At 36.2% G+C, this 13,418-nt stretch overlaps 2 protein-coding genes across 2 annotated transcripts; one reads left to right on the forward strand and one right to left on the reverse strand.

The window, feature by feature from the left end:
* Positions 1-223: 223 nt before the first annotated feature.
* LOC132903743 (tigger transposable element-derived protein 6-like) lies at positions 224-2,000 on the forward strand. The gene is made up of 2 exons (XM_060952616.1): positions 224-472; positions 516-2,000. Exons 1-2 carry the CDS (start codon positions 224-226, stop codon positions 1,737-1,739), a joined length of 1,473 nt encoding a protein of 490 aa, XP_060808599.1. The 3' UTR covers positions 1,740-2,000.
* A 3,250-nt stretch (positions 2,001-5,250) lies between these two features.
* On the reverse strand, positions 5,251-11,429 carry LOC106131759 (aldo-keto reductase AKR2E4). Its single transcript, XM_013330951.2, has 7 exons — positions 11,393-11,429; positions 10,880-10,972; positions 9,972-10,154; positions 9,103-9,219; positions 7,464-7,631; positions 6,704-6,904; positions 5,251-5,650 (listed from the first exon to the last, which is right to left on the reverse strand). The coding sequence occupies exons 2-7, from the start codon at positions 10,970-10,972 to the stop codon at positions 5,426-5,428; spliced, it is 987 nt and encodes a 328-aa protein (XP_013186405.2). The 5' UTR covers positions 11,393-11,429; the 3' UTR covers positions 5,251-5,425.
* Between the last annotated feature and the right edge of the window lie 1,989 nt (positions 11,430-13,418).

Consider the following 13,418-nt stretch of genomic DNA (forward strand, 5'->3'; position numbering starts at 1 on the left):
TGGTTAAATGAGATTTGGATTCTAAGACTTTTTCGATGTTTACCTCTATAATTGAGATTGTGTAGCTCAATTATCTGTATAAGTGAGACAAATTAATCAGGTCTGAACACGTTTTGACATGTTTGTTTACAAACATTTCGCATCGTCTTCCGCGCATGCTTTGTTTATCAGTAGGTACTATCTCAGGTTTTGATCTTAAAACAAGGAAATAAAAGTGTACAAAATGTCTAAACGTAAATATAAAACGTTATCAGTATCTGAAAAATTAAAACTTCTATCAGATTATGATTGTGGAAAGTCGCGTGATGAACTGTGTAGGGAGAATAACATACCAAAGTCAACCCTGTGTAGAATTATTCAAAATAACGAGAAAATTCGGTCTCAGTGTATTGATGGAAAAGGAAAACTCAAACGAATACGAGCCGCAGAGTATCCTGAACTTGAAAAGTGTCTCTGTACATGGATAAAGCAGGTACGGAATAATAACATTCCAATAAGCGGACCAATGATTAAAGAGAAAGCTGAAGAATTTGCAAAAAAAGCTCCATTTTGATAATTTTTCTGGCAGTAATGGGTGGTTGGAAGGATTTAAGAAAAGAAACGATATCACATTCAAAAATGTTTGTGGCGAGAGCAATTCTGTGGACAATAACGAATGTAATGAGTGGATTAAAAACCTTCCAGCTTTATTACACGATTATTCCCCCGATGACGTATTCAACGCCGATGAAGCGGGCTTATTCTACAAGTGTCTTCCGGATAAAACATTTACGTTCAAAGGTCAGCCTTGCCATGGTGGTAAATTGAGTAAAGATCGGGTCACAGTACTTGTAAGTGCAAATATGTCTGGGACTGAAAAACTGCCACTTCTTTTAATTGGAAAATCTAAGAGCCCAAGATGCTTCAAGGGTATTAAAATGTTGCCTGTTAATTATAAAAACAATAAAAAGGCCTGGATGACTTCTGAATTATTTGCAGATTGGTTAAAAAAAGTGAACGCCGATATGAGGGCCCAAAAACGAAAGATCATTATGTTTGTTGACAACTGCACAGCTCACAACAATATGCCCAAATTAGACTATGTTACATTATTGTACTTACCCGCCAATACCACAAGTAAATTACAGCCCATGGATCAGGGTATTATCAACAACTTTAAGGTTTACTACAGGAAGGAAGTTGTTCAGTATGTTCTTAAATCTATAGAAGAGGATAAAAGCCCAGAAATTAACATCCTCCAGGCCATGAGATTTGCGAGAAAAGCTTGGTTTTCTGTTAGCAAAACTACAATTAGTAATTGCTTAAAAAAAGCTGGATTCAAAGTCACGAATGTATCTGAACCTGAGAGCCTACAAGAGGAGCCAGAGATCTGTGAAACTTTTCCAGAATGGGATAAATTATTTACTGAATGTAGGAATGAGCAACAGGCGACTTTTCAGGATTTCGTTTCTATGGATAATAATGTACTCATTTCAGAGGAGCTCAATGATGATGACATAGTTGCTATGTATTCTTCTTTGGACACAGAAGAAGAAGAAGAGGAAGAAGACTGTGAAGAGACTCCAGTGAAAATTTCAAAGTGTGAGGCAATGGAAGCTTTAGAAACTTTACACAAGTATTTCGAAATGTCAAATGTTGATGATTCTAATATTTTTGATCGAATTTATTATATCGAGAAACAGGTTTCAGCAACTAGCAATCAAGTACAAACAACCATTACCGATTACTTTAAGTCATAATCGTTACAATATTGTTTTTTTTTTATATGTAGTACAATCATATCTACTACATTAAATTCTTAACACCAAAAATACGCATTTTTATTAACATTTCCACGTCTAATAAAAGAATAAAGGCACATTTCTACCTCTGTAAAGGGGCCTCTGTAAATGAGACAACTATAATTTTAAACCTGTTTAATTGGAAAACTGGATTATTGGAAACTCTCAATAATTGGTACATATGTCTTGGTCCCTTGAGATCCCAATTAACCAGGTTTCACTGTACTTTAAACATACTGGGGTGCAAATTGTGATTGTACAGAGGTATAGGTAACTTAAAAAGTCATTATAAATGTACAGTAATTTGAAAGTGGTACTGCTGGCCACAAAGAAAAAAAAAAGAACAAAAATAGAATATTGGATAAAATATTTAAAAGGTCAGAAGCGCGTATGTTACAATGTTATTTATATATAATGAAGTTCACTTTTTATAATGTTATGGATTAATACCTAATATGTAAACCAAATACTAAAAATATAAGTTCAGCCAGTTATTTCAGAAAGTGCAGTTTTAATAACTTTCAAAACAAGTTCCAACAAAGATCATCAAATAGTTCTATATTAAACATTGGTCCTCAATCGAGCCACATAATTTTCCAGCTCTTTGGTGTTTCAAGTTTCGTTTAAAATAATTTTACAATATAATTGTCACGTACATAACATGAGATATATGCAGAGTGCAGCATCTTTTGTTTCCATTTACTTACAAATTCGTAAGTGCATATTCTACTCTGAAGTAACAAGAAACCTGGATTGCTTCTCTTTTTGCGCTACAACAATTATTTCTATAATACAATATGGCAAAGGGAGATTATTGACAACCTTGAGAGAGGTAAAAGAAATAGTTCTTCGTGAAGAATAGGTACGCGTACATCGGGTGTCTACAATCTGTTCAGTGCAAAAATTAAGAAGAAGATTTGTGTAATAATAATGAGAGCAGTGAAAATCGTGAGTACATTTGTAACACTAAGTTAAAAATAACATTGACGTTCAACAAAAATCCAAATTTTTACACCCACCGACATTAAATGTATATAGTGTAATTATTAGATGGATAAATAATTTAGTACAGGTAATATTAAGTGTACTTATATAAGTTACATTTATATCGCTTCGTGACTGTTTATCTTTTTGTAAATATCATGGAAGGATTACTTAATTTACAGGCAAAACTGAAATCAAAAATAACAAAGTCGTTCATTAATTTTAAAAACTATCCACAAGAAAATCTAACCCCAGAGTATGTAGAGGTTGTGTTAAATAATTTAGAGCAGGATTGGAATTTGTATAAAGAAAATGACAACAAATTGTACAGTACTTCAAATCCAGAACAACTAGAATGTACAGACTATGTAAGTAATTGTATATATGATGAGGTCGCGGATATTTATACAACTTGCAAAACACAAATGAAAATAACATTAAGAGCATTATGTATGGTTCATTCTTCGGCAGAGTCTCCCTGTAATTTAAATAAATCAGCTTCTTCTGTTAAGTTACCGAAACTTACCATACCTGTTTTCTCAGGCAACTATACAGAATGGACTACATTTAGAAATCTATTCATGTCACTTATTCATCACAACATATCACTTGATAATGTACAGAAACTGCATTATCTCAAAGGTCACCTCACAGGGGAAGCTGAACAATTGATAAGGCATGTTCCCATCACAAGTTCAAATTATATGTTATGCTGGGATAAATTAGAACGCAGGTACAATAACAAAAAACAGTTGGCTACCAGTATTCTAAAAAGATTATTCGGGCAAAATACTATATTAAAAGAATCAGGTACCGCATTAAAACAGCTTTTAGATACCACTTGTGATTGTCTGAGTGCTCTAAAAAATTTAGAAATTGATGTGAGTACTTGGGACATTCTCATTGTTCACATTCTTGCTGAGAAACTGGACCCGGAGAGTCGCAAGCAGTGGGAGCTGAGTGCATTTAGTTACGATGCAAATGAATTACCGACGTTCGAAAAGTTTCAGTATTTTATTGAAAATCGGTTTAGAGCTTTGGAATGCGTGGAAGCCAGTATTGAAAGTCGTAAGCCTAATAGATCACATAATTTATATAGTTCAAAGTCAATGTTTACTAAAGTTCAGCTCAGATTGCTGTGCGAGTATTGTTCCCAAACACATAAACTATGTTTTTGTAAAAAGTTTTCCAAACTTAAGTTAGAGCACAAGATAGAATTTGTAAATAAGAACAATATTTGTTATAATTGCTTAGGTGGTAATCACACATTAGTTAATTGTAAGAAATCTAGTACGTGTCAAATATGTAAAAAACGCCATCATTCACTTTTGCATACCGATCAATCGGAAATGTATAGTTCAAGGAACACCATAAAGTCTCAAGTAAATGTAGCAAGTCAATTACAAAATGAGTCAGTGGGTGCCTGTAAACAAATAAAGTCAAAACAAGTAATATTGCCCACTGCGTTAGTCCACACCAGATCCGAAACTGGTGAACCCCGAGTGCTACGTGCCCTTGTAGACCAGGCTTCTGAGTCATGTTTTATAACAGAAGCTGCCGTACAACAACTGTGTCTTAAAAAGATTCCTCTAAATGGATCTGTTTCTGGTTTAGGAAATGACAAAACAATTAATATTAATCATATAGTTAAGTTACCTATTCATTCAAATGTTTGTCGTTTTAATATTGAAATCGATGCACACATTGTTAAAAGTATAACTTCCAACTTACCAGATAAAGAAATTGATAAAAAATATTTTTATTGGTTAGATCGACATCTTGCTGATCCAGATTTCAATAGGTCTAGTCAAGTGGACATGATTTTAGGGGCAAACATTTACAGTTATATAATTAAAGAAGGTTTATTAAAAAATTGTGAAGGTGATCTGATTGCTCAGGAAACAGTTTTTGGTTGGCTAATTTCTGGTGTTGTAAATAATGTGTAAATAAAGTTAGCAAAAAATTGAGAGGTTGGGCATGTAGGTATGTTCAAAGAGTAAAAAGTCCATTAGAATTATAAAGATTATCTACCTATTAGATTTAAGGCAACAAAAGGCCAAAATGAGTGAATAGATTAAAGTATCTTGTTATGTTACACTGCAAAATTGTAAATACAGTTAAGGTTCATCAATTTAATAATTAAGTTTGTTTATTTGTGAAGGACATCTTGCCAATAGATGTCCTTGGGAGGCGGCATGTACAGTAATTTGAAAGTGGTACTGCTGGCCACAAAGAAAAAAAAAAGAACAAAAATAGAATATTGGATAAAATATTTAAAAGGTCAGAAGCGCGTATGTTACAATGTTATTTATATATAATGAAGTTCACTTTTTATAATGTTATGGATTAATACCTAATATGTAAACCAAATACTAAAAATATAAGTTCAGCCAGTTATTTCAGAAAGTGCAGTTTTAATAACTTTCAAAACAAGTTCCAACAAAGATCATCAAATAGTTCTATATTAAACAATAAAACTTTTCTATAGGCTAAGCTATAAAGCTTATCGCCTAAACGTGGGTTCGTATATATGTCAATTTCATAATTTTATTTTTAATTCCGATTTAAAATAAATACAGATTAGATCGCTTTAACAGAATCTACTTTAATGTTTTGCTCTTAAACGGTTCTGTTAGTGGAATATCGACCTTATTCAATTATTAATTTTTCTTAATGAACGGGTCCGCTATAGGATTGTCGACCTTTTCGAATGGGTAATAAGGATGGTTTTGCCAAAACGAAGGCTGCGTGTAGCGCTTTTTAGAGTCGTACTGATTGATATCTTCCATCTCGCTCTTTTCTAAAGTAAAATCGAAAATGTTGATGTTTTCTCTCAGTCTCTTTGGGTTCGTCGTTTTCGCTACTGGCACGATGTTTCTGTCCACCTGAAAAATTTAATACTTATAGTCACGTCTGTATATCCTGCGAGGTAGACAGAGCCAACAGTCATGAAAAAACGGCCACGTTCAGCTGTTTGGCTTTATGATAGAATTGAGATTCAATTTACTACATTTTATTTTAACTTGGCAAAACAAAGGTTTTATATAATTAGGTCCATTAAAAAAATTTGTCATCATTAGGTTTAACACAATGCATGATATTAACATATGAACATATATCAATACTAGTTAATATTATATAACTGAAACTATGTTTGTTTGTCCCCATTTCACGTCAAAACTACTTAACCGATCTACATGAAATTTTGCATACATATAATATAAAGAATGAGGTACGGAGATAGTATTATATAATACTAGCTGTCCCAGCAAACGTTGTTTTGCCATATATGTAAATAATTTTTAATTAATTTCTAGTTAAAAAGACAATGTTAAGTGTGGACAACATTTATCACTAAGGGGTATGAAAATAGATGTCGGCCGATTCTCAGACCTACTCAATATGCTCACAAAATTTCATGAGAATCTATATCAAGCCGTTTCGGAGGAGTACGGGAACGAACATTGTGACACGAAAATTTTATATACAATATAGGAATGGAAGTAAAACAGTGTGGAATTATATCGTTAATCTTCTTATTTTATTGGACTTCTTAAAAACACATCTTATAACGTCTTACATCGTACCACAGACTCCCTATTCTGTCTCTTAATGTTGCCAGCGTCAAAATAATTAAAAGATCAGCTAACAAATATAAGATTTTGTTGAAGAAAATGCTGCAGTGCAGTTTGTTACCGCTTCTTATGCACTGACGCCTTGGAAGCGGCAGTAAACCTAGTTTTTAAGTAATTTATTTGACGTCAACCAATGTTGTTAAACCATACGTTTTGACAATTATTAAGCGATATATAGTATCCTATAGTAATGAATAAAATTTTTTAATTTGAATTAACAAGCTTTACGTTTTTTTAACACGGTCATAAGTACTATTCACGCGGACAGAGTCGCGGGCAATATCCAGTATGCATTTAACTTACCAGCCATCTCAATACCACTTGTGGTGTACTCTTGCCATATTTCTGAGCAATCTTCACCAGCTTTGGGTCATCCACTCTGGGGCCGGGGAACATCATTCCGAACCTCATGACCAAAGAGCCAAGGGGGCTGTAACCCATGACCACAAGACCTTGGGATTGGGCATACGAAACTAGATCCGTTTGTATGATTTGAGGGTGTATCTGTAAGATTAATACATACATACATACATACATACATAAAATCACGCCTCTTTCCCGGAGGGGTAGGCAGAGACTACCTCGTTCCACTTGCCACGATCTCTGCACACTTCCTTCGCTTCATCCACATTCATAACTCTCTTCATGCAAGCTGGCCGGATTCGGGTACTTTTGACCTGACCCTTTACCAGGACGTCCTTAATGTAAGATTAATTGTGTTTTTTATCTTTTATTTATTTTTAAATTCTAGAGCGATGATTTATTATGACTTTACATACATACATGTGGTCACGTCTATATCCCTTGCGGGGTAGACAGAGCCAACAGTCTTGAAACGACTGAATGGCCACGTTCAGCTATACGGCTTAATGGTAGAATTGAGATTCAAATAGTGACTGACAGGTTGCTAACCCATCGCCTAAAAAAGAATTCCAAGTTTGTAAGCCTATGACTTAGTTACCTTTTACGACATCCATGGGAAAGAGATGGAGTGGTCCTATTCTTTTTGTCTATCAGTGCCGGGAACCACACGGCACATGCGTAGGTATAAATATTTACAAACCTCTATCTGCAAAACTGCCGGCTTTATATTCCCCTCAGTCAGGACCCTTCGAATCTGATCCTCATTGAAGTTGGAGACGCCGATGCCTTTAGCCAGACCCTGGTTGACCACGTCCTCGAGACCGCGCCAAGTTTCCATGAAGTCCACAGAGGAGTGCGTATAGTCGTCCTGTTAAATAAATAGATATTACCTGTATCAAATAGAGGGTGCCCATCGGCGCGACTTGTGTATACAAATTAATTAAGAAAACCGAATCTTGGAAAATTATAGCCAACAGAATGCACATCATAAAAAAAAATAGTTATCTATATATTCTGTATGTATTTAACTATGTATGTATTTTATATGTATATATATATATATTCTGTATGTATTTTACATATCTTGATCAAATTAAGGACGTCCTGGTAAAGGGTCAGGTCAAAAGTACCCGAAACCGCCGAGCTTGCATGAAATGAGTTATGAATGTGGATGAAGCGAAGGAAATATGCAGAGATCGTGGCAAGTGGAAAGAGGTAGTCTCTGCCTACCCCTCCGGGAAAGAGGCGTGATTTTATGTATGTATGTATTTAACTATATTCAAACATTTATTTATCTTGCTCTGCGCCAACGCCGATCTCCTGTTTGGTTTCCTTCCACCCAAAGGTTGACTGGAAGAGATTGCTTTAGAGATAAGTCCGCCTTTGTACCATCTATATCTGCTTTGTGTTGTTTTGTATGTTTTACTCTTATGGTGCAATAAAGAGTTTTATCTATCTATCTAAAGTAAACGTTAGCGAGTCTATTTGTGTAATTAACCCTTTTTATTATATAAATACATCACTTTAGGACAGTAAAGGTCTTTAAATTGCACTCATAGTTTATGTAACTTTCTATTTGTAAACGACTGTTTGTTGCCTTAATAAAAAAAAAAAGAAATCTTTGTCATCGCGATTTAGATTCTTCGCTGGCTGAGCTTGGCTGAGCGCGTCAATTTACATACATACATAAAATCACGCCTCTTTCCCGGAGGGGTAGGCAGAGACTACCTCTTTCCACTTGCCACGATCTCTGCATACTTCCTTCGCTTCATCCACATTCATAACTCTCTTCATGCAAGCTCGGCGGTTTCGGGCACTCTCGACCTGACCCTTTACCAGGACGTCCTTAATTTGATCAAGATACGTTCGTCTAGGTCTTCCCACTCCGACCTTTCCCTCCACACTCTCAATTTCTTCGCGATGATTGACATTTGGTGTAGGTATGACATAAGTGATGTAGTCACATATTTATTTATTTAGCCGTGTGCCGTGTGGTTCCCGGTATCAATAGAAAAAAGAATAGGACCACTCCATCTCTTTTCCATGGATGTCGTAAAAGGCGACTGAAGGATAAGCTTACAAACTTGATTCTTCTATAAGGCGATGTGCTATCAATCACTACATCCTAAATCTCGTTTAACATTGAACTATATGTAGAATTGAGTTTCAAACAGTGACAGGTTGCTAGCCCATCGCCTAAAAGAAGAATCCCAAGTTATTAAGCCTATCCGTTAGTCGCCATTTTACGACATCCACGGGAACAAGATGGATTGGTCCTATTCTCTTCTTTTATTGATGCCGGGAACCACACGGCACTAATAAAAAAATAAAATACTTACATTTAAACCCAAAGGCCAATGCATCAAGTACAAATCTACGTAGTCCAAGCCAAGCTTCTCCAAAGACGTCTTCAGGGCTTCAGTCACTTGTTCCCTCTTGTGCTGGGTATTCCATAGCTGTAAAATATTTTAATGTGAGTTTTAATAGCTACATACATACATACATATGTTCACGTCTATATCCCTTGTGGGGTAGACAGAGCCAACAGTCTTGAAAAGACTGATAGGCCACGCTCAGCTATTTGGCTTAATGATAGAATTGAGATTCAAATAGTGACAGGTTGCTAGCCCACCGCCTAAAAAAAGAATCCAAAGTTTGAAAGCCTATCCCTTAGTCGCCTTTTACGACATCCATAGGAAAGAGATGGAGTGGTCCTATTCTTTTTTGTACTGGTGCCGGGAACCACACGGCATTTTAATAGCTCCATCTACATATACTAATATTATAAAGCTGAAGAGTTTGTTTGAACGCGCAAATCTCAGGAAGTACTGGTTCGAATTGAAAAAAATATTTTTGCGTTGAATAGACTATTTATCGAGGAAGGCTTTAGACTATAACATTACGCTGCAACTATAAGGAGCAAAGAAATAATGGAAAATGTGAAAAAAATCGGGGAAAATTATTCATCCTTGAGGGCTTCAATGATGCCCAAAATAATTATTCCACGCGGACGAAGTCGCAGGCACAGCTAGTTTGGAATAAAAATATATGAACAGTGTCAGTATGATTTACAGAAGCAAAAGCCATTTTGGTACAAAAGTTGTTATAGATTAGGTAAGTTTTCTGTTGTTATTATGTACCTAATAAACATTTTTTCATTCTTTCTTTCTTTACCATAACACTAAAAGTGATCTCTTTCAGCACATACCTTTGTAGTGACAAATACATCTTCTCTCTTGACCTTCCCATCTCTTATCTTCATGTTAATGGCTTCCCCCACCTCGTCTTCAGTGTTGTATATGGTTGCCGTGTCGAAATGTCTGTAACCCACGTCAATGGCCTCCATCACCACGTCTCGAAGGTGCTTATTCTCGGATTTCACTGGTCCATTCTGAAACAGGTTACATACATACATATAATCACGTCTATATCCCTTGCGGGGTAGACAGAGCCTTCAGCCTTTTAAAGACTGACAGGCCACGTTCAGCTATTTGGCTTTAAGATAGGATTCAAATAGTGACAGGTTGCTAGCACATCGCCTAAAAGAAGAATCCCAAGTTTATAAGCCTACCCCTTAGTCGCCTTTTACGACATCCATGGGAAAGAGATGGAGTGGTCCTGTTCTTTTTTGTATTGGTGCCGGGAACCACACGGCATTGAAACAGTTCATTTACTTAATATACAGACATCGAAGTTATCGGTCGTGTCTAAAAAAATCTAATGAATAATGTGCCGTGCGGTTCTCAGCACCATTTAAAAAAAAAAAGAATAGGACCACTCCATTTCTTTCCCATGAAGGTCGTAAAAGGCGACTAAGGGTTAGGCTCTGTGTTGCGAGATACTAACTCAACGATACTATATTTTATAATAAAAACTAAGATAGATAAACATCCAAGATCAATCATAGAAAGTTTGTTTCTCATCATGCCCTGACCGGGATTCGAACCCGGGACCTCCGGTGTCACAGACAAGCGTATTACCGTAAAGGCCGTCAAACCTAACCCTATCCAGGATCCATGGTCAAAGGCATACCCCGGGCTCCTCTCCAGAGTGGTGAGGATGCGACCGGGACTAAAGCCAGGAGGAAGAAGTAAGACCAAGTCAGTCTGGACTTACCTGATCGAAGCCCAGGAATGTTCCCAACGCAATAGCCGGCATTTCAGCGCCATTATTCAATTTTAACTTTGGTACTTCAGATGCAGCCGCCATCTTTAAAAAAAGCGTTATATATATATATGTATGTATATAGTCGCATGTAGTTATTTTATTACATGCATTCTTAAATGATCACGTCTATATCCCTTGCGGGGTAGACAGAGCGAAGAGTCTTGAAAAAACTGAAAGGCCACGTTCAGCTGTATGGGTTAATGACGTAATTGAGATTCAAACAACCTGTCACTATTCGAATCTCGATTATATCATTAAGCCAACAGCTCACCGTGGCTTATCGGTCTTTACGAGACTGTTGGCTCTGTCTACCCCGCAAGGGATATAGACGTGACTATATGTATGAATAATATAACAATAGAATAAAATTATTTAAGTTTTTTTGCAAGACTGTTGGCTCTGTCTACCCCGCAAGGGATATAGACGTGACTATTATAACAATAGAATAAAATTTAAACTCACAAACAAAAAGCAGAGAAGTGCAACACGTCCTTTCAAGTCCATGGTCAGCGAGGGTAATGATAAAAAATAAAATAAAAATAAATCTGGAGTCCAAACACGTTCACTTGTTTTATTTTTATTAAACAGGATCTGTTTTGTGCCCGTATAAGAAGACGATCTTGACATGGAATTAGATTATCTTACAAGAAGTGATATTTTGTGACCGACTAAAGCATATAACACCTATAAATACATGTGGTCACGTCTATATCCCTTGCGGGTAGACAGAGCCAACAGTCTTGAAAAGACTGATAGGCCACGTTCAGCTATTTGGCTTTAAGATAGAATTGAGATTCAAATAGTGACAGGTTGCTAGCCCATCGCCTAAAAGGAGAATCCCAAGTTTTTAAGCCTACCCCTTAGTCGCCTTTTACGACATCAATTGGAGAGAAATGGAGTGGTCCTATTCTTTTTCTATTGGTGCCGGGTACCACACGGCAAATATACACGGAATAATCACGTGTTTTTCCCTTACGGGGTAGACAGAGCGAACAGTCGCGCAAAAATTTTAAGACCACGTCCAGCAGCTATTATCTAAATCGTCGTCTGTGATACTCTATTACGGCTAAGCTGCTGGACCGATTTTGATAAAACTGCCATGTATTTGTATTTATGTGTTTAATTCTAAGTTTATTTATCTGTTTGGTTTCCCTACATACACACCTATAGTCACGTCTATATCCCATGCGGGGTAGACAGAAGACACGTTCACTGTTCAGTTGTATGGCTTAATGATGGAATCGTGAAATTCAAATTATGACAGGTTGTTAGCCTGTCGCCTACAAGAGGAATCCCAAGTTAATAAGCCTTACCTTATTCATTCATGTATTTTTTAATGTTGACAATGTGCACTCGTTCACGATTTAGATTTAAGAGATCTATATTTGTAAATTGACGTCCGGTGTAAATGATGCAATGTAGTTTGTTCCGCCGCTTCTTCTACACATGCGCTTCGGAAGCGGCAGTAGTTATAATTAGATTTTAGTGATGTTACGTCAATAAGTGATACCTTGTATCCAATTTTGAAAACTAAATCTATTCTATACTATTCTTAGTCGCTTTCAACGACATCCATGTGAAAGATATGAGAGTGGTACAATTACCTATAATGTGGTATAATTAAATGCCGAAAACCAAACGGCTTTCCATTCATAAAATGAATAAATCAATGCCACATCTAGTATTACAATATCATAGTCACATATTTTAATACACTTACATCTATTTGGTTGTATTGTATGTATGTATGTATGTATTTAGATAAGTCCAACTAAAGTGGTTTAACTAGTTATCGAAGGACCTTTCCCGATTCCCACTTAAGGACATCAATTACTTTATAATTATAAATAACAGTACAAGAGTTTCTTAATTTCCAGCAATGATAAAAAAAAATGTGTTAAGAAAGAGTTGACAACAAAATCTTAAAAAAAAAAGACAGGTTGCTAGCCCATCGCTTAAAAGAAGAATACCAAGTTTAGCTTTTCCCTTTATTGACTTTTACTGCACGGAATGAGAAATCGTGTGGTTCCCGGCACCAATACAAAAAAAATGGGACCACTCCATCTCTTACCCATGGATGTCGTAAAAGGCGACTAAGGGATAGGCTTAAAAACTTGGGATTCTTTTTTAGGCGTTGGGTTAGCAACCTGTCACTATTTGAATCTCAATTCTATCATTAAGCCAAATAGCTGAACGTGGCCATTCAGTCTTTTAAAAGACTGTTGGCTCTGTCTACCCCGCAAGGGATATAGACGTGACCATATGTATGTATGAGAAACAGCTGGGACACACTACGTTTTCCATTCGCGACCAGACTAACATGGAAGCTTGCTCCTATTCCCTTAGTCGCCTATTTCGACATCCATGGGAAAGAGATTGAGTGGAGAGTCCCGTTTCATCTATACTAATATTATAAAGCTGAAGAGTTTATTTGTTTCTTTGAACGCCCTAATCTCAGGAACTACTGGTTCGAATTGAAAAATTATTT

Source organism: Amyelois transitella, chromosome 29 (assembly GCF_032362555.1).
Source record: "Amyelois transitella isolate CPQ chromosome 29, ilAmyTran1.1, whole genome shotgun sequence".
Classification (NCBI taxonomy): domain Eukaryota; kingdom Metazoa; phylum Arthropoda; class Insecta; order Lepidoptera; family Pyralidae; genus Amyelois; species Amyelois transitella.

What these genes read in the sequence shown, in the direction of transcription:
- LOC132903743 (XM_060952616.1), top strand. Translation starts at nt 224, where the DNA reads ATGTCTAAACGTAAATATAAAACGTTATCAGTATCTGAAAAATTAAAA. An exon ending in TCTGTACATGGATAAAGCAG is followed by an intron (nt 473 to 515) that starts GTACGGAATAAT and finishes CAATGATTAAAG; the next exon opens with AGAAAGCTGAAGAATTTGCA.
- LOC106131759 (XM_013330951.2), bottom strand. Translation starts at nt 10,972, where the DNA reads ATGGCGGCTGCATCTGAAGTACCAAAGTTAAAATTGAATAATGGCGCT. An exon ending in ATTGGCCTTTGGGTTTAAAT is followed by an intron (nt 7,632 to 9,102) that starts GTAAGTATTTTA and finishes TTTATTTAACAG; the next exon opens with GACGACTATACGCACTCCTC. An exon ending in CGGCAGTTTTGCAGATAGAG is followed by an intron (nt 6,905 to 7,463) that starts GTTTGTAAATAT and finishes TTAATCTTACAG; the next exon opens with ATACACCCTCAAATCATACA.